This window comes from Microcaecilia unicolor, chromosome 11 (genome assembly GCF_901765095.1).
Source record: "Microcaecilia unicolor chromosome 11, aMicUni1.1, whole genome shotgun sequence".
Lineage (NCBI taxonomy): Eukaryota > Metazoa > Chordata > Amphibia > Gymnophiona > Siphonopidae > Microcaecilia > Microcaecilia unicolor.
The window spans coordinates 88,953,649-88,974,916 of NC_044041.1; the positions used below are offsets into that span (position 1 = coordinate 88,953,649).

Below are 21,268 nucleotides of genomic sequence, written 5' to 3' on the forward strand. Positions count from 1 at the left end.
TGCGTCAGGATTTACACCTGCTTTCAGTTGATGTAACTCCTCACCCCCAAAGTTGAGCACAGATCCCGGCGCTGATCCCAGAATGCCTTTTACAGAATACCATTCAGCACCAATTATTTTTGTGTGTGTGCCAAATTTTGAGCACCATATTCTGAATCCAGCCCTAACTGTGTCTTAGGTCTTAACACCCTTTAGTGACTACAGATTTGAAATCCGTGGCTACTCAGCCACTGGAGTTTGTTTGGATTTAATTCACACCATTGTCAGTAGCAGCTCAAAGTGACTTATATTCAGGTACACTAGGCATTTCCCTGTCCCCAGAGACAACGCAGGGCTACCCAAACCCGTTGTGGTGAATCCATAGTTAGCTGTATTTTCAATGTGCATTTGATAATTTTCCAGATAGCAGGTTTTCAACGCCTGCTGATTTATCGCTTGCACCTGAGGACAGTCTGACTTACAATGAACAGAAAGGGGGGATAGCTTTATACAATAACTGGGGTGTTATTGTTGGAGCAGGTAAATGCATGGATATAATAATTAGCTATAAAATATGGCAAGATATGATGCACAATCACTTATAACATAGTTAAGGGTTAATTCTCCCCGCCCCCTTTTTGTTACTCGTATTACACTGTAGAGTCAATATAACATGGATTCACATAAGGTGGTCAAATATCTTGGACCCTAAGGCCTGTGTTATATGGAGTCCACCGCAAATATAAGGAATATATCCAGAGTTGGCTTCTGCACTGTTTACTGGCCAACTTAAATTCCAAGTCTGGATCTGGTTGTGGCTCTGAAAACTTCAGCCAATCTAGGAAACCTCCCGTTAGTGGCAAATCACATCACAGAGGAGGAACACAAGCATTTGGATATCTCAGGTATCTGTTCTGGGATCTGTAGCTACAAAGTTCCCCGGAATTCTCTTCTTTGAATTGCACTAGCAAAATGCAATTTTTCCAGTTTCTCCTGTTCCAAAAGTCTCTCTTTTCCCCTCCCCCCATTCCTATAAATTCCAGTGGTAGATTAGGGCACTTCCCTCTCTGCTCCTCCAAGTTTTGCCTGTTAAGTTCCTTCTATAAACTCTTGTTATTCTCTGGACAATTGTTCCTGCAGAGGAGTTACTGAAGCAGACAATAGACTGCACTTCAGGAAGGGGAAACATACTACAATTTACGGTAGACTGCTACAGACCCTTATTGCCCATGACAGTACAACTCTCTGTCTCTATATATGTTAGGACTTGGCAACTAAAACACAAATTTGAGCCTGAATCTTGCCTGTCTATTATGATTTTGATAGAAATTGGTGCAAAATTGCCCATCAACTTTCTGTTCTATAGTCCCCCTGTTCCAGCTTTCACTTATTTGGAGGAAGGGGACTACAGTTTTAAGTCATACTACCAGGACACACTTTCCAGACAAAATGAAAAAGAATCCACCCACACAGAGAGATCATGAAATCATATGTTTGAAACAAATAACAAAATGGACCACCAATGTCCCTGGCTTTTAGGAAAGGAATGTAGTAGCCCAGAAAACTTACATCTTTAAATATCCTTTAGCTTTATGATTCTAGGATTGTTTTGGTAAAGGCTAAACTCCTTCTAAGAACGAATGACAGGATTTTGCTTCACCTTCATTCCAAACTAATTGTGTCTGCTTACTGCAGTAAGTGATTTAATTTTATTAAGATTTATTTTACTTGCCTTTCCAAATCACAGCTTGAGGCAAGTTATTATCAGAAACAAAATATTAATTTGCTTGTTTCTTCCTTGTTTGATCTTACTCCTGTCTCTCCTTCCTTTTCAGCCTTCAGGTATTCCATTTTTTTTTTTTTGCATCATTATTATTATCATTAGCCCATTAAGCTGACCACTAGCCCCACTCCCTAGTAGAACCACATGGGCCAGATTTGAAACTTTCCCTTCTCTATTTTCACTCTACAGCTCTTGAAGCTACCTTTGTACTTTTTTTTAAATCTGTCTGATGCCTGCAGCTAGGCCTGGGCAGAGGCTTTCCAAGACATTCCTAGAACTGATACCAAGACCAGAATCTTACCCATTTCAAGTGATTCTGGTCACTGCTGCTTCAAGGATTGATTTTTTTTCTCTCTAATACCAAACTAGGATGAAGCAAGCAACCCAATTCAGACTATCTGCCTAACAGAAGCAAGCGAAAGCAGTTTGCTGAAATCTTAAGGGTGAAATCGGCATGTTTTGCAGCAAAAAAAAACTACTCAGCCAGGTAAAGCAGGATCCAGCTGCTGCCTCTTCCATGTCCAAATATCTCCTCCTTCCGTTTTTTGTGCTTTTTCAATCGGCACTTCTGTTGGCCAACCTGGCCTGTAAATACCTCCTCCAAACCTTGAAAAAAGTAGTCTATGAACACTAAAACAAGACTGTGCCCGAACGTTTTTTGCATAATGATATAGCGAAATTATAATTAAACTCCCAGTAGGTAAACTTCGGTTTATAAAATGCAACAAGATTCTGATCAATTTTTGCACTTTCTGTTGAATAGTCGGAAGCAAAAGATTGATACAAATCCAGCAGATCCAGAAATGGTTATTTCAAGTGAAAATCGGAAGGTAAGACACTTATAGATATTTTAAAACTCAGAAGTAGAAACTCGATTAATTCTTATCCAGTTAATCTTGACCGAACGCTTAACTTTTCTTTCGAATCTCTAAAGACCTGGTGAGAGAACTTGAACCCAGTAGTGTGTTACTGATTATATCATCCAGAGGGTGAGGAGAGACTCGTCCGCATTAAATCTAAAACTATTAATATTCCTGGTAAAGTGCCGCCCTTGAACAGTATAATCTTCCCAGCCGCTCCTTCAGTCAAGCAGGGCTTTGGCGATATCCGATTAAAATCGAGCGCTGAGGCAAATTCTTTTTTTTTTTAATCCAGTCCACAAATGATATTTATACAGAGGAAAAGTATAACTTAGTTACAAAAACACATAAAAGAAATACAAATATATTTGTAACTGAACTCGCTGAAGACACTGTGCTATCTGAATATTTTAATTACATGTAACTGTAAACGACAAGAGAGTAGGGAAGATAATTTCATAAGGAATAAAGTCATTTTTAAAGGTGCGAGTTTGGAGCTATTATGATCTTGCTGAGAAGCCGAAGTTCCTGGTTTGTTTTGTTTTAATCTTCTTCATTCTCTCTTTGTCTCTCTTTATATACACACACACCTCTATATCAATACATACATATACATAGAACGAGAGATGCAAGTAAATCAACGTTTTTACAAAAGTCAATTCACTATTTACAAAAAATGGGGCTCTTAAATAGGCATTCAGCTCCGTCCTGACCCGTGAGCATATGGTTTTCATTGCCAGGCGTTTTAAAGGGCCAGCTTTCTTGACCACCCTACAGTCAGAAATGGTGGAAGGCAATTAAGAGTGCAAGCATTAGAATAAAGAGCTGATGACTTTCCAAAGCCCTTCCGAGCAGACGCCCGGCCCAGGAGATTTCCTCACCGTACCCCCAGGCTATTTTCCTCCCTATTAAAATTAAAAAAAAAAAACTGGTATGTATATCACCACATATGTAGGAGCATATCAAAAAGAATGATTGATGATTAGCAATTCCAAGAGGTTGAGACAGGACAAAGTAACCAAGGTTTTTCTTTCTGTCTAGACTTAGTAGGTTTGGGAAGAGCATAAAGAATGAGTATGGATAAAAGGATAGTCTGAAAGTACCGCCGGGCAAACCATTATTAGGCAAGCCTAGGGGGTCGTCTTGAGCAGTGTTTCCCAAGTCCGGTCCTGGAGTACCCCCTTGCCAGTCAGGTTTTCAAGATATCCACAATGAATATGCATGAACTTGATTTGCATACACTGCCTCTATTATATGCAGATCTCTTTCATGCATATTCATTGTGGATATCTTGAAAACCTGACTGGCAAAGGGGTACTCCAGGACCAGACTTGGGAAACACTGGTCTAGAGCAGCAGCTACTGGGGAAGGCCAGCAAAAAAGAAAAAACATCTGTAGTCCTGGCAGTCACTTAACTCAAAAACCATCAATGCTGAGTGCCTGCTTTTACTTGCAAAGTGTAATATTTTAAAGTAATAATGTCCAGTTGTAAGTTAAAAATAAAATAGGATTGTTATAAATCCACATATGCATCCAGCTTCTCCTACATATGTACACAACTATGGAACGCACTACCGAAGGCCATAAAAACAATGCACGACCTAACAATCTTCCGAAAACTACTGAAAACTGACCTATTCAAGAAGGCATACCACAACGACCCATCCTAAATACTAGACAACTAGACTTTACATGAACTAGACAAAACCCAACTCTCTACACTTGACTAATGAAAGTTACGCAATACACACTACCACTTTATTTCTCATGTGGGAAATGAACTTTCTATAGTTGATTATCTAACTTATGTTATAATTTACTCTATCACTCAGGAACCTCTATGCAATACCATATTGTATTTTACTTTACCATGTATGCACCTTAATGCAATACCATTTGCAATTCTCTACCCGGAAATGGCGTTTGCCATTACTACATAATGTAAGCCACATTGAGCCTGCAAATTGGTGGGAAAATGTGGGATACAAATGCTACAAATAAATCAATAAATCATGACTGTAGAGTGTAATTAAAATAGAGGGGAAAGGGGAACTATTGGGATTTGGACCTGGACATTAACTGAGTAGGGAATGTAAGGCTGAAAATTCGCACTGGCACTGCTGAAGGAAGCCCTTGAGTCATCCTGGAGGGGGGGGGGGGTGGAAAAAAAACAAGAAAGACCAGATAGGACAACATAGACCAGCTGTCCAGGGCCTAGGGCAGGTGATCCTCAGTATAAGGTAAGTGCCTCCTGGCTACTTGGTATCCAAAAGTGGACAGACTGAATGGAAATATTAAAGTCTGGCAAGCTGAAACATACCCTAGGATCCTGCCTAGATATGCCCCTCCCCCCCCCCCCCCCCCATATCAAGTCCCTTAGTTCACCAGAGTGGATAGCTAAATATTTTTACTGTCTGTCCTCCAGTCCTAGGAAGCCACTGAAGATGGTAGGCATCCCCAGTCATTAACAGCGTCTCTGGATTTTTATATGTTTAAATTTAAAGCGTGTGTTTGTTTCATTCCCTGGACACAGTCCACGGACTGGTCGCTATCATCTGATTTTCAAATCACTTTCATCACACTAGATCCAATGAGCTCGTTTTGCTGATGCCCAGATGTTCCAGCTGTTTTGGAGCACATCCTATTCTAGGCTGACATGATAAAAAGAAACTGCTTTCACTCCTGCACTGGGACTAAGGTCCCGGTTGTTTTCAGTTTTCTTTTGCTCTGGGGCACACATTTATACGGATATTTTTTTTTATTATTATTTTCCTGCCATCTCTGTCTCCCACTCATAAAACAATAGGTGCAGAAAGATGTGTTTGGTAATTATCTGTCTGATCCCCTTGGTCGATCGGTTGATTGAGCCGCGAGAAGAACAGAAAGAAAAAAGGGGGCCGCAAAGAGCCGGGCTTCAGGGTTAAACCAAAGCAGAGGTTTGGGGGCAACTAGAGGGAATCTGGCCTCGGGCTCCCAGTGTCTTCCCCTGCTTTTCTTCTCCATTGACGGATGAGTTGCAGATCAACAGCTGGAAATAAGTACTTCCTTCCTGCAGAGAGGGAGCAGCACACTTTGCTGCATCCCAACCACATAAAAATTAGCAGGTCATGAAAGGTAAATAGATCAAGTGAAAGGAGTTAAATCTGAAGCACTCTGGTAAAAATCATATGCATCTTTTTGCTTTTTGTTTGCCTCAGTTCTATACAATTTCTTACCTATATCAATGAATGAAGAAAAAAACAGCTATATGGTAAGCGGTATTGTAGAAAATCTTTAGCATCATATCTATGTTACTTGAATGTTCTAATGCATGCTTATTAGGTGTATCATTAGTATTATGCTAACATTGTATTATATCTCTGGTATTTGAATTCCGGTCATGTTAAATGTGTATATTTTTGATGCTGTTTCATGGTAATTCTATTATTAGGTTTCAATTTACTGTTTTCAAGTTTACCTCATTTATTGTATTTAGTTTATTCTTGGTTATTTTACTATTGTTATGCTGTTAACAAAATTGTAAATTTTATGTTAAACTGTACCTGCTTTACACTGCCTTGGGTGAATCTCTTCATAAAGGTGGTTAATAAAGCCCAATAAATAAATAAAATCATGCCATTAATAGCTAGTGATAGATCTACAGATATATTTATTATCTAATATCTATATATCTCACTCTTTGTCATATTATATATATATATATATATATATATATATATATATATATATATATATAAACACACACACACACACACACACACACATACAGAGAGATAATTTCAAAAATTAAAATCTATTTTCAAGGCACAGCCTGTACACTAGATTTGACTTAGCTGGTGAGGTTTGGTCTCTGCTTTAAGACAGAGCTCATTTTTCAAACAAATAGCAAAAAAGATTAAAGAACTGGGGGGGGGGGGGCAGGTTATCAACCTGGGCTACAGTTAAGATGTGTTAGGTTATTAGTAACTAGGTCTCATTGCATAATATGGGACTTGTGGTAAAATAACCCGTCTTAATGGTAGTCCATATAGGTAACTTCCAACCCTCTCCCCCCCCCCCACCCCTCAAGTCAATCCCTTCTTCCTTCATCACCATCTCCTCCCGGCAGCCCCATTACCAAAAATCATGATTCCACCCTTCACTAAAGAGAGGAAAGAAGCCCACCAGAAAAGAAAATCAGAAAGAAGAAATAAAGAACAAAGTAGCCAGTCTGTAACAAATCAAGTAGAGGAGTTGAGTGCTTCAGTGTAACCATTAGTGAAAAAGTGTCCCACAGTTGTGTGTGTGTGTATAGATAGATAGATAGATAGATAGATAGATAGATAGATAGATAGATAGATAGATAGATAGATAGATAGATAGATAGATAGATAGATAGATACACAAAGGACCAATATCACATGCCAAAACTAGCCCAGGACTTTTTAAAGAGCTATGGGGGCACTTTTATTAAGCCACAGTAAAAAGTGGCCTGCGCTAGTTTTGGTGCGTGAAATTGGCGCATGCTGAACCATTTTTTACCGCAGCAGAAAAAAGGCTTTTTTTTAAAATGGGGCAGTAAATGACTGTGTGCTTATATTAAAATTAACGCCCGGCTATTTACTGCCTCAGCCCTTACAGCCACCTATTTAGAAGGCGGTAAGAGCTCACGCGCTACTGGAGCGGTAATCAGGCAATGTGGCCTCAAATGCCCCCACGGGTTTCCACCACAGGAAACTGCATGCACCAACTTCAGAACTACCACAGGTGCCCACACTACCACTGCGGTAGGGTCAATGTGGCATGTGCTACCCACGCAGTAGCCCTACCACCGCTTAGTATAATATGGACGGACCCCTATGTGCATAATAATCCTTATGAGTATGGAAGGGACTCAGTGCTCCCCGATATGAGTTCCAGCATCTGGTAATCGTTCAATGGCTTTTTCTGCTAATTATTAAACTGCTCCATGTTCCGATCCTGCTACAGAAATTTGATTTTATATATATATTTATGTGTGTGTATGCAAAATTCTAACTTGTGCAGAACTAACAAAATTCCAGAAATCATTAAAAACCACCTTATTCAATAAGGCATACCAAACCGATCCAACCTAAACACCTGAACCCTGCAATACAACTAAACTTATACCAGAACTGGACAAAACTTGACTCTTCCTCCTTGACTACCTAATTTACTTTGTCACTCTTGAAGTCTAACGCAATACCACTCTGTATTTCTCATACCGGGATTGGCGATCTCCATCACGGTATTATGTAAACCACATTGAGCCTGCAAATAGGTGGGAAAATGTGGGATACAAATGCAACAAACAAACAAAAAAAAAAAAATATATATATATATAGGGAGAATAAAACTAAATGAGTTTTTAGACCTTATGTTTACTTTCTAGTTAGTAATCCAAATATATTTTAAATAAAAGAAGTTAACCAAAATAAAACTGATTTTTTAAACTTTAAAATACCAGTGTTTGTAGTAGTTGCAAATCACAGAAAACATTTCCGCGGTTTAGTTTACTTTTTTTTTTTTTTTAATGCTGCAGAAAACCGAAACTTCCATGTTTCCCGAATACCATTTTTTTTTGCACCTAAAAAGTTGGGTTTCTGCCATGTGAATATATTGTCGAATAACGCAACAAAGGAGGAAAGCGAAAAGCTTTTTCTGACTGTCTAGGTGGTATATAGTGAACTGAAGTATGACTGGTTCAGCCTCCCTCTGGTCTACAAATTCAGAGGTGGACAAACCATCCGACACAGAAGGGAGCCGGGCGGATGAGATCTCCATTTTTAATTATGAATATGAAGAATATTATTTATATCTATTTGTGTGATTGAAAAATGTTGCCGAATAAAGCCCAGAATAGCCAGTGAATTGCCAGTCCTCTCGCTCTCTGCCCCCGTTTCTTCCAGTCTATAACTTGGGTCCCTTTGCAGGGTGTCAGGAGCTGTCCGGCCCGGATTGCTCTTTGTCCCCTCTCTTGTTTTGCTCCCTCAGGTGAGTAAGAGATGAAACCAGAGCAGTTAGGCTGAGGGAGGGCAAAGGAATGAGGTTCCTGAGGAGAAGAGACTAAACCTCTCCGCCTAAATTACTGGCACGTCTCTCAGGACTCTCCAGTCCCATAAAACGCTTTCACGCTCCTCAGATTACAGCACAAAAGGTGCATTTCCTCCGGCTGCTTTTAACTTTAAGGTTCATGTTTCTCTGAATTGGAAGCTGGAGTTTGAGATATTTTTCTTCGGTTTCTTTGCTAGGATCAAACATCTTTGGTCTTACAGTCCTTTTCCGTTTCTGGAACCTATTTTACTTCTGCAGAGTTGCTTCAGTCCAGATTTTGATCCAATTCCCTCTCATTTCCTCATTAGGAATACCAAAGTCCTTTTGTCCCCTCAGCGTCTGAATCAAATGAATAGACGTCTCCAAGGCGAGCAGACGTCAAAAGTGAATTTGAAACAGAAAACTTACCTGCCCAGGATCCAAGTGTCAGAAGAGAAAGTCCCAAAACCACAGCAGGAACCATCGTTTAGCTGTAAGGAGTTTGTGATCCCCTTCAAAACTTTGCAAACTTCGCCCAAGAAGGTAATCAAGAGCAAAGAATCCCCCTTCCCTCTTTAAAAAAAAAAAAAAAGGAAAGATTTAGGTACTTCAGTCCAGGGCAGAAGGTGATAATGATAAATGGAACCCAAGTATGAGCGACTGAAGCTGTCACAGGGACGCGCCGCCTGCCTTGGCCCCGCCCTTCACCCCCCCCCCCCCCCCAACATAGTTTACTACCATTAAGGAGCCCCCTGGAGCAAGGAGGGAATCCTCAGCTATTCATTCACTGACCAGCAGCGCTTCTTTTATTCTTTCCCTCCTTTGTCTGGGTTCCTACCACAATGTTTAATTTACATCCCCTGAAATTCTCTTTGGTGGTACCAGCTATATTAGTAAACCAGTAGTTTTTAAAACAACTCCAGTATCATTATAACAATTTCACACATTTCTCCTGAACTTAAAGACGAGGAACGGATTTATACAGCCTGGAAATTATATGGATTAATTGTTAATTTTTTTTTCTGCAAAGGATTCGATTTTCTCCTTGGCCAGGTCATGATCAAAAAATATACCTTCAGGCTCAGCTACTCTTGTGTATATGTTTGTGACGTTGGAAGTCTACTGTGGGTTGATCTCTCCAGCAACTGCAAGCCAAGGTGTGGCTTTTTTTTTTTCTTCCAGTTTTCCTTTTAAAAGATTGATCATAAAAATACAGAAAACAGTCTACCAATGAATGCATTGATTCCCCTTAAGGTCCCATTTTCGAATGGACTACCAGAGCCACTTTCAGGAAGGGAGGGGGGGCAGCAGTCTTCCAGAATGAGATCAGGCACTGCAGATTAATGATTCTGCCCATCCCCATGTTCTCAGTACAAGCTTCCTTCCTCCTGGAGACCAGTTGCAGGTGTCTGCAGCTAGAAGATCCCTTTCCCTACTCTTCCCAGTGATCAATGGAACCTCTTGCCCTCCCCACTCCACCCTCCACTTCAGTCCCTGCACGTTGAACACACTTGGGACCAGATGTAAAAATAGGCCTTTCTTCATTTGGTGTCTGAGAAACATGCTTATTCATCTGACCCTTGGTGCTATGATCCTAGGTAGCCCTCTTTGCAGATTTTACATCTGGGAGGGGGGGGGGGCAAGGAAGGAAGAGAAAACAGAATGCCCACATATGTTCTCTATTACCCCGGGTCAGTGGACCTAGCTACGCCTGCAGGATCTAAACAGAATCTCATGGCAGGTCAAGAGAAACGTCTCTGGAACACAGAGGCAGGCAGGGATTGGGACTCATTTTAGGAAGAAATTTGGGAGGGTGGATAAGGGAACTGTCCACAATCAGAGTGGGGACAGATTACTTCTGACCCAGGAGGCATGCCAGGGGACTAATCCCTAATCAGGGCTGCAAGTGTTCCTAATCTCATTCATCAGTCCTTCTGGAGCACTGCAGGCCTTAGCCAAGTCTGGTTCCAATTGTGTAAAAATAAAATTGGTTTAGAAATGTCTATGGATTCCACAGGGCTGACTGGATTGGATCTGAATGTAAATGTAAGTGGTTTCATGTCACTTTGGGGCTCATTTTCAAAGCACTTAGACTTACAAAGTTCCATAGGGTGCCCCCCCCCCCTCCAGCCATCCATACCCAGTGATTCTCTTTGCTCCCCTGCCCCCCCTCCATCTCTTTTATGAAGCAGCAGTAAGACCAACGTGGGCTTACCGCATGCTATTCTGGGACTACTGCCAGCCCAAAGCGGCCACCAGTAGTTCCTGGTCAAGTGTGCGCCATTTCCGGAGAAAAAATTAGAACCCCAGAAATGGTTAGCGCGGTGGTAACCCAGTGGTAATCAGGTATCGTCGTGTGCTGGCCAGTTACCGCAGGGTTAGCGCAGGAGCCCTGCTACCTTGATGGGTGGTGGTAAGTGCTCCCCACCGCATGGCCATGCTGTAAGATCTTACCGCGTGGCCATTTGGGGGGGGGGGGCTTTTTACCCATCGCAGTAAAAAGGGCCCTGGTGTGCAAGACAAATGGCTCCCGCTGCTACTGCAGGGCCCTCTTTTTTCCACAGCTTGGTAAAAGGACCCCTATGTAACTTTGTAAATCTAAGTGCTTTGAAAATATGCCTCTATGTCAGATAATTCAAACTTACTCTTGGAATTTTGAATTTTATACATTTAGGGGAGAATAATTAACTGGAAAGAGCAACACCAATAAGACAATTAAAGTTGATGCATGAACAAGATAAAAATGTTAACAGATGGAAGTTTTTGAGACTTGAGGCAGCCACCCAGCTGGTTCCCATAGTGGGCTTTATAGTTAAGGATGATGTGGAATTGTTAGCTGTTTACTGTTAATAAAGTTGTGGCCTGTAATTTTCTACTAAGATGTCCAGTTTCAGAGTGAATTATTGTACAATTTGACACTTCTACATTCCCGTTACTATGGTCTGATCACTGTCTTCTTTCATTTATCTATTATTCTATATCCTCCCTCTGAATCCTGTTTAAAACAATTATGAAATCTTAGGCATCTTACCCCCATCATTTCTTCACCAGTTGTGACTCTTTTCCCAGTGACTTTGCTTCACTAGCTTTTAATGTGGGGAATTGTCCCTTTTCGAAGGCCATTTTTCCAGCCCCTCTTTATTCCCCCTTCTTATTAAGACCAACTTATAGAAGGGATAAACCAAAAGAGAAGATCACATTACGGTAATACAAGGCTGCATCTTCATTTATTGTAAATTAATAACCAAATCAAAGATTCCACACCCGAGCATAAATAAAATTAGAAATAATATTTGTAATTGTTCAACAAAAAATTCTACCCACCCTAAGTAGCTAGGTAGCAAGCATTCAAACCAGTGGCATAGCCATGGGGGGGCCTTGGCCCCCTCCAAATATGCAGTTCCCATTAAATGGCTGGCAGGGATGATGAAGCCCGCCAGCCAAAGAAATTCATTGCCAAGCTGCTCCCCTCCTCCTCCTCATGCTGCTGCAGTACAGAAGAAAGTCAGTGGTGTGCCTCCAGCCACTAACTCAGGAACTCCTCGTGCATGAACTGAGCATGCTCGGGGATTCCTGGTATCGGTGGCTGGTGACACACTGCAGCAGGGTGAGGACAAGGTTTGCCTGGCAAGGCTTCACCATCCCTGCTAGGAAAGGCATTATTTTTGGCATGCCAGGGGATGAAAAGAGGGAGGAAATGCATTGCTCCCTCCCAGTCCACCTTTGCCCCCGCCCCAAATCAAAGAGCTGCCTATGCCCCTGATTCAAACAAGGAAAAACTCACCTAGGCCCTGCCATGATCAGCTAAGGGCTAGGGAGCATGCATGGACCTCCATGCCAACCACCAAGTCAGCTGACCCAAATGCCTTAATCCCCCACTCTGATGTATAAAACTGTGTGTTTTACTAGCCACTAAAACTGGCCATTTTAGTGTGCTTGGTGAACCTTGAAAGAAGAGAATGGTAAGATGGATTCCTAAGTGACTCACATTGAGGGTGAAAGATACAAGAAGCAAGGTCTCTAGGGTATTGTGCAACATGACGGGGAGTGGTAGAGCAGAAACCACAAGCACAGTATTTTCAAGGACATTGCAAGGATACAAAATTAAAATAAAGAATTAAAATGAAGAGGTGGCGAGTTATGGAAAGTGAGAGGTGAGCATGAGCACGTAGGTACATTTGGGGCCAAATATGAGAAAGTAGCCAGACAAAGGGAAAATAATAAGTTGGCCAATAAAGGGAGGTTTTTGTTGGTGAATGTTTGATCATGTGACAGAGGGAAAGTAAAAGAATATTTAAAAAAACAGAATGAGATAAGCAAACCTAGGAATTTGTGGGCACACTGACTTGCGTCTTGCCGTCATCTACTTGCAACTTCCTCTCACAGGAAAAAAGAGATCCGTGTTTCTGCTTTATTTTGTTTGGAGACATACTGCTCTTCCTGTGTTACAAGCTATTGATTAATAAATTTGGCTGTTGCCTTGCTTTGGTGGTCTTTCTATTTTTAAATGTATTACTAAATTTTTTTCCTTCTAAAAGAGAACTAAAAGGAGTTAATCTTTTCCTGTGATCAATAGGAAAGGTAAAGGTAATCCGGGGAAGAAGCACCCAAAGGTTTAGCCTTCATTGGCCTTCTGAATATTTCACCCTCCTGGTAAGGTGAGGAGGGGAGCTAAACACTGAGAAATTCCCCAATCCCTCCAGTCAATTCCATGCTCTATCTTGGAGTCATCTTAGACTCTCAGCTAACTTTCACCTCTTATATTTCCTCTGTGGTTTGCTCCTGCTTTCATTTGCTCCATCTTATCCGCTCCCTTCGCAGCTATCTCGACTATTCAGCCTGTGCTTCTTTACTCCCTTGTCACAACTCATCTCAAATATAATCTATTCTGCTGTTTCAGCTGTCTCTTTGAAACATCTCCAAACTGTACAAAACACAGCTATCATACTTCTCACTCATGCACACTCTCGGGATCATGTCACCCCTCTTCTCATGCAGCATCACTAGCTTCATTCATACCCTTGGTACCATCGCAGGCTTCGTCTGCTGGAATAACAACTGCAAGGAAACAGAAGAACAATATCCCTTGTAGGCACACAGATGAAACAGTCCAAACAAACACCTTTATGAAGCATCCAGGACTCGACACAAGTCATGTTTCGGCCCGTGAGGGCCTTCTTCGGGAATCTTTTGGATGTATGTTGATGTCAAGCTAAACGCAATGTGATACCAGTAATGTTCAATATCTTGCTAATCCTTTTCTGAAACAACCAGGTGTTTGTACTCCAGAGAGTTCAAGCGTTACACACATACATACATCCAAAAGACTCATGGGCCAAAACACGACTCATGTCAAGTCCTGAATGCTTAATAAAGGTGTTTGGACATTGTCTGCTGCCCTTTTTTTGTCACCCTTGTTATGACTGAAGCAACAATTGCGCCATTTAGAATGTCAATGGAGGAAATCATAACTTCTCCTCGACTTAGAAAGTTTCAAAAATTCAACCTTACGTTACAAACAACCTATTATACTTGCCAAGAGAAACTATTATTCTTCCCTCCTTGCGAAAGACTCAAACCCCTCACAGCTGTTCAGAATACTGTGACGTCACAAATTCTTCACAAAACCAACCACACACTCTGCCTTGCAACCTGAAGACAGGCATTTGAAAAGAAAATAACATATTTAATCAATGCTTCTGGTTCTACCTACATCTGATCCTTCTTCACACCCCTCAGTGACCATCATCAGAAGGAGTACCTTACACATCCCACTTATACTGGCTAAGGTGATTTCTTCAGCAACAAAGACAAAAAGGCCTCCAGAACTGGAACATTGGTACAATCATTATTGAAATTGACCCGATGATCAGCATGATCAGAAAAAGTCACCAGACAAAGGTAGAAAAGATCATTTTATTTTCATTATAGTGTTTAGAATATGTCCACTTTGAGAATCAGGTGCTCAACATTAAAAGTTTATATTATTCACTTATTTATGGCATTTTATCTCACATTAATTAGGGTGTTTTGTGGCTCTACATGAGAATTGTGATATTATGATCCCGTGTTTCAAATTGTTGAAGGTCTGCATTTTCCGTATGGGTGGTATATTGGTGTATTAGGTTCTGCCCAGTGTAATATTTATGGTACAGTAAGGTTCTGAGTGTAGTTTTGCACAAAGTTGTGCATAGTGTTTTGCAGTTGAGCGATTGTGCTTAGAATATGCTTTGAGCAACCACTTTATTCTTTGACATATGATACATATCTAATATCTAAATTTAATAAAAGGTATTGTGACTTTTATTTTTATTTATTTATTTTTTCTGTGTGTTATCAGACAATTATGGATTTAAGCTCCACCCCTGGCCCCACCCCTAACCCCGCCCCCTTTAGCCTCCCCAAACAGTTGGGCCACCGACCGCCTATGATGTCAGACCTCATAGATTTACCAACCAGGAACTCAAAAAGATCAGCACGCACATTCTTGAACCTCCACTACCCCAGTTGCAAAGGACTTAAATATAAGTCCAATATATATATAAGTCCAATATATGCATCTAGCTTTTCCTACATCAGCACGCAACTATGGAATGCACTACCAACAGCCTTAAAAACTATGCATGACCTAACAGCCTTCTGGAAATCACTAAAGACCAACCTGTTTGAAAAAATATACCATAATGAGCCATCATAAATGACCTAACATCATAACTCTACCACAACCAGATAAAATCAACTTCTATACACCTAACTGCTTCAATCAATTTTCACCAATAAACATTAACGCATCACCCCTTTACCTCTCATGCTTGAATTGATCTTTCTACCCAACGTACTCAACAAGTTACTTCATCATTTATGAACTTTAATGTTAAACTGTTTTGTATTTCTCATGCCGGAAATGGTGATCATCATTACGGCATAATGTAAGCCACATTGAGCCTGCAAAAAGGTGGGAAAATGTGGGATACAAATATAACAAATAATAATAATAATAATAATCATAATAATAATAAATGATAGTGTCTAAGTCCAGCTCGATTCACTCACCTCCTGCAGCACTGGAGGTGGTGATGGATCTGGTGACTTTAATTATATTGGTAGATATGACTTGGGGATCTACAGTACTTTTCTGGCCTTGGAGGCCTGGGCCCGGGGAATTTTGTCCCCCCTGCCCCCCCTCTCGGCGGCCCTGTGTCCACCTGGCCAATATGTATATTCAGAGGCATAGCCAGACACCCAATTTTGGGCAGACCTGAGCCCACAGTGGGTGGGCATGACAACCCTGCCCCACCCACCCACCTTCTCTCCCTCCCCCCTCGGGTGATTGGGGTCACGTAACTCCACTCCTTGGACACCCTCCCCCGGTATATTTAAATCATTTAAGTGTATGCCAGCAGCGAGCAACTCATTCCCCTTGATCGCCTTCCCTCTGATGCAACTTCCTGGTCCCGCAAACATGAAGTTGCATGGGACGGAAGGGTTGGGCAAGCTTGAGCAGGGGGAATGTGTTGCTGCTTGGTGCTGACAATGAACTAAAGGATTTAAAGGTATCAGGAGCGAGGTCGGGGGAGTGAAGTGACACCCCAATCCCCTGGGGAGAGAGATGCCAGGAGTCTTCAACTGGTTGGACTTGGGGATTCTCACCAGCCACATTACTGCTGTGCCTCTGATGGGTAGGCCTCAGTCCAAAATTGGTTGGGCCTGTGCCCACCTGTGGCTATGCCACCGGTTTATGTTTATTAAATGTAGGCACTTTCCATGGTGCCTAAATGAGACCAGAAAGATGCATCTCATGTGCTCTAACATAATCTTGAGTGATGGGGATGAATAGTTTATGTTTTCCATACTGTGAATGGTGCTGGAACAATGACGTAACATGATCAATGCATATTTTTCCACTTTGAGTGCAGAAATTCCTGTTCAGTTGCACAGGAGCATGGGGGACCAGCTGGAATCTTAACAAAGGTTTCTTTACTGTGTATTAAATCAACAATTTTCTTTTTTTTGAGGATGCATAGCACTATATGTTAGCAATATAGTAGGGGGGAGGAGCTGGAATTCCAACCTAGTCAACATCCTGAGGAAAAAGGCTGAAATATCTGATGAGGTAAATTCCTCAATAATAAGCAGAGTCTTTGGTGATTCCTGGTAATAAAGGCAGGTGAGAATTCTAAACGCCTCAAGGTCAATGTGTACACTCCTCCCGGCACTGACCAATTGCACTGCCACAGATCCGCAGGTGCATACCACATGTGAGTAAGTGTAAATGTGATTCTGAGGTGTGTGAAGACAACTCGGTGTCCTAAGAGGCTGGAAATATGGTGTCACTAGAAAGTGCATTTTTTTTTCTTTTTTTTAATTTATGGAAGTCTTAAGCCAGTAGCCTGAGAAATGATTTGGATAGGTGAACATAGCAGACATGCAGAAATGGCAGCAATGCTCACCTATGGATCATGCTCTTCATGATTAAAAGTGGTTAGAAGAGGGGAAACAAATCAGTCTGGATCAGACTAGCAGGCTTGACCTCATCATTCCCTGGTAGGGGAGGGGAAAGGCATGCTCTGAAGCTCACACTAGGGGGTGCTAATATCAAACTGTTTACATCAGGGCTTGAACAACTAAGTCAGGGGTCCTTTTACTAAGCCGTGGCAAAAAGTGGCTTGCGATATTTTTCAGCACACGTACCAAAAATGCCTCTTTTTTTGCCAAAAATGGACATGCGGCAAAATCAAAATTGCTGCGCGTCCATTTTGGGTGTCTGACCTTACCACCAGCCATAGACCTAGCGGTAAAGAATCTGCATGGTAAGGACCTACATGCGTCAGATGCCACTTGGCGAGCGTCTGACAAATTTTTAAAAATTTCCAAACCCGTATAGCGCACGCACACCAAAACTGAAATTACAGCAAGAGGTACGCAGTAGTCGGGGGGGGGGGGGGGGTAAGTTCATTTTTGCGTGCGTTGGGTGAGCATAGAGCCTAACATAGCTTAGTAAAAGGGGCCCTCAGTGTCTCAGGGCCCTAAGACTTCAGGGTTCTTCTCACGGGGGTCCTTGGTATAGCTGCACACAGAAAATGCAGTAATGAAGAGGGGTATGACTAAAAATAGTGATAATAAAAATCCTAGCAAGAGATACAAGACTTTCATGATGGGTATTTTATCTAATAAATCACAAATTAAAATCTCAGAGGGAGGGGCAACCCCCCAACCTTAACCTTGCCCTCACCTACAGGCACCCATGGTCCCTGCAGCACAGCCAAAACACTAGTTATTTTTTAAAATTGTCATAGCAAAATTTCTCCCTTATCACATTTCCAAGAAGTGTCCAATACCACTTCATTAGCACTAGGACTCGAGGAAGGAGGTTTTGATGTTCCAAAGCTAGTCAGAAAATGTATTTAGTCCAATAAAATGAATTATTTTCTACTTATTAACCTTTGAAGTGGACTAACACAGCAACCACACTACTTTAATCAAAAGGTGGAACCATCCATTCCTTCCAGATACAAAACGGTCCTGATCCCAACCCCCAACAACGATTGCTCTTCAAATCTACCAGGCCACATCAAAACTGTGGCACTTTTCACTCCTTCTTCCCCTTCCATAATTTGTTCCATGGCAGAGGAGCTAAGGATGTGCAATCATTTGGAAAGAAAATGATAAACACAACACCGAGCTGTGTCCCTTCCAGCTGCAGCCCAACCTCATTGGCTTTGAAATCCCTGGCAGCTGCTATGTCGAACGAATAAGAAACATTTTTCTTTTTATGCTGCTGTGGTGGATGCTATGTTCTTTCTCAATTAAGTTTTCAAACAGAAGCATGCTATGCTTGCCTGGATTTTTTTAGACTTGGTACATGGGAATGTAAGCCAAGGACTTGGGGGTTGCCAGGCACTTTGCAACAAGGAGCAGAGAACAGGCCAACTCTTACAACCGGTTTGCCAACAGTGGTTTCTCAAACAGTCATCTCCTTGACATTACCACAGGAAAGAGAACATTCATAGGACACATTCAGTTGGTTTGGGTGCTTACAAAATGTTATTGTTTGGAAATTAATTTTTACATGCATGTAAAAGGAAAGGTAGAGAAGACCACAGCAAGAGAAGACTGAGAAGCAAAGACAAGAAAACATGAAAATGTAAAGACAAAGAAAATAAGAGAGGGAAGAACTGAAATAAAGAAAATCAACACAAGAAATGTCAGAAAATGCATACAAAAACTCTAACCACTATAGGAGAATACAAACTCTAAAGATAATATCCCAACCTCATAAAAGGAGTTTGATAATTATATATTAAGTTAGTTTGGAGGTGTCCCTTTAAATTGGTGAAAACAATTTTTTCACCCCATACACAGTATATATCTAACAAATGGAACCTCAAACCTCCTAACAAGAAACCATGCCAAAATATCGCCAATCTCTTGTGTATATAGGAGTAGGTTAATATCATAGGTTCCTATTTAAGAGAGAAAAAAAGAGAAAAAAAACCCCAACGCAAAAACTCATACTATATGAGAAAACCGTATGGGATAAAAAACTCTCTCTCCCTCTTAAAAAAATGTAAATTAAACGGACACCAAAAAACCCCAAACTATCGTTTTTTGTTATTGTTTATTGAACTGCAAGTTTTCTCCCTATGGGGCTTTTTTAGGTAGTCTGTTTCTGGCTGGGGCCAGTTTTGGGTAGTTTGGGGTTTTTTGGTGTCCGTTTAATTTACATTTTTTAAGAGGGAGAGAGAGTTTTTTATCCCATACGGTTTTCTCATATAGTATGAGTTTTTGCGTTGGGGTTTTTTTTCTCTCTTAAATAGGAACCTATGATATTAACCTACTCCTATATACACAAGAGATTGGCGATATTTTGGCATGGTTTCTTGTTAGGAGGTTTGAGGTTCCATTTGTTAGATATATACTGTGTATGGGGTGAAAAAATTGTTTTCACCAATTTAAAGGGACACCTCCAAACTAACTTAATATATAATTATCAAACTCCTTTTATGAGGTTAGAAAATGCATACAGACATAAGTTAGATGCTATAATTACCTCAACAGATAGGTAAAAAGAAGTCCTGATAGATCATCGGACATTACTTAAATCCCTCTGGTCTGATCATTATATGTAAGCATTTACACCCCGTTGTAGGGAAAGACGGTTCAGAAGCAAAATTGGTCTCTCTCAATTCTGGTCATGTGTGGCAAATCAGTTATCTCTGTGGAATTTTCTTCTAGTTCCTCACTAGAACAATGGAACACATGCATCACTACAGGTAAATCTGGACAAGACAGCCCCTCTTAGGAGGTCTTTTACTAAACCTACTACTACTACTACTACTATTTAGCATTTCTATAGCGCTACAAGGCGTACGCAGCGCTGCACAAACATAGAAGAAAGACAGTCCCTGCTCAAAGAGCTTACAATCTAATAGACAAAAAATAGAGTAAGCAAATCAAATCAATTAATGTGAACGGGAAGGAAGAGAGGAGGGTAGGTGGAGGCGAGTGGTTACAAGTGGTTACGAGTCAAAAGCAATGCTAAAGAGGTGGGCTTTCAGCCTAGATTTAAAGGTGGCCAAGGATGGGCCAAGACGTAGGGGCTCAGGAAGTTTAGCCGGGGGTCGCGTAACTAGTAGCACAGTAACCACTGTAGCATTTTAAGCTTGTGGTAGAAATCAGCTGGCATGACACAGCAGATCTATCTATACAGAAAAGCAATTTAAATTCAGATGTTTCCTCCAACTAAATGAAAGCGGTAATTCATCAAAAGAATTATTTAAAGTTGTGCAGAATTTAATAACACAATCCAAACAAGTCGAACTCTGAGATTATGTAAGAAAATGTCGCATTTTGTGGTCAATTGCCTGGGTAAAGGGGGCTACACACGCCAGATAGAATATTGTCTACTTCATGCCCGCCCTAAAAAAACGAGGGTGCAGGAACATAAGCTTGTGGTTCAAATATTTGCTGTGGCCAAAATGCAGCTGGCGAGGGCTTGGAAATCATTGGAGACACCCCCCTTACAGAGGGTAGGCTATAAAGTAGAGTATATTTATCAAATGGCTAAACTGACTGCAATACGGAAAGGCTTGCTAGTGATGTTTCAAAAAGTTTGGGGCCCATACGAGAAGAAACGAGAGGGAATCTGGCTTCCAGGGGGGGGAGATGGAAATGAGAGGGAGGGAGGGGGGAAGGGAAACCTGGAAAAGATGTGAAGGTAAAATTATGTATCATACCTGATAATTTTCTTTCCATTAATCATAGCTGATCAATCCATAGACTGGTGGGTTGTGTCCATCTACCAGCAGGTGGAGATAGAGAGCAATCCTTTTGCCTCCCTATATGTGGTCATGTGCTGCCGGAAACTCCTCAGTATGTCGATATCCAAGCTCCATCCGCAGGACTCAGCACTTAGAGAATTACACCCACAAAGGGACACTCTGCCCAGCTCACCACCGCCGAAACGGGGGAGGGGAATTAACCCAGCTCATCCCCACACAAGTGGGGGAGGGGAATCCGTCCAGCTCATCCCCGCGGAGCGGGGGAGGGACACCACACCCGCCGATGCGGGGGGATCTGGCTTATCCTGCAACCGCAACCGCGGGAGGAGCTG

At 41.5% G+C, this 21,268-nt stretch overlaps 1 protein-coding gene across 1 annotated transcript in view; it reads right to left on the bottom strand.

Annotated features, from left to right (window-relative positions):
- The window catches only part of LOC115480940 (cytokine receptor-like factor 1), a 35,258-nt gene extending 26,119 nt beyond the window's left edge, over nt 1–9,139 (bottom strand). The window contains exon 1 of the mRNA XM_030219924.1: nt 9,085–9,139. Within this exon, the coding sequence (XP_030075784.1) occupies nt 9,085–9,139 (55 nt within the window). The remainder of the gene's footprint in view (nt 1–9,084) is intronic.
- Nucleotides 9,140–21,268: the final 12,129 nt, after the last annotated feature.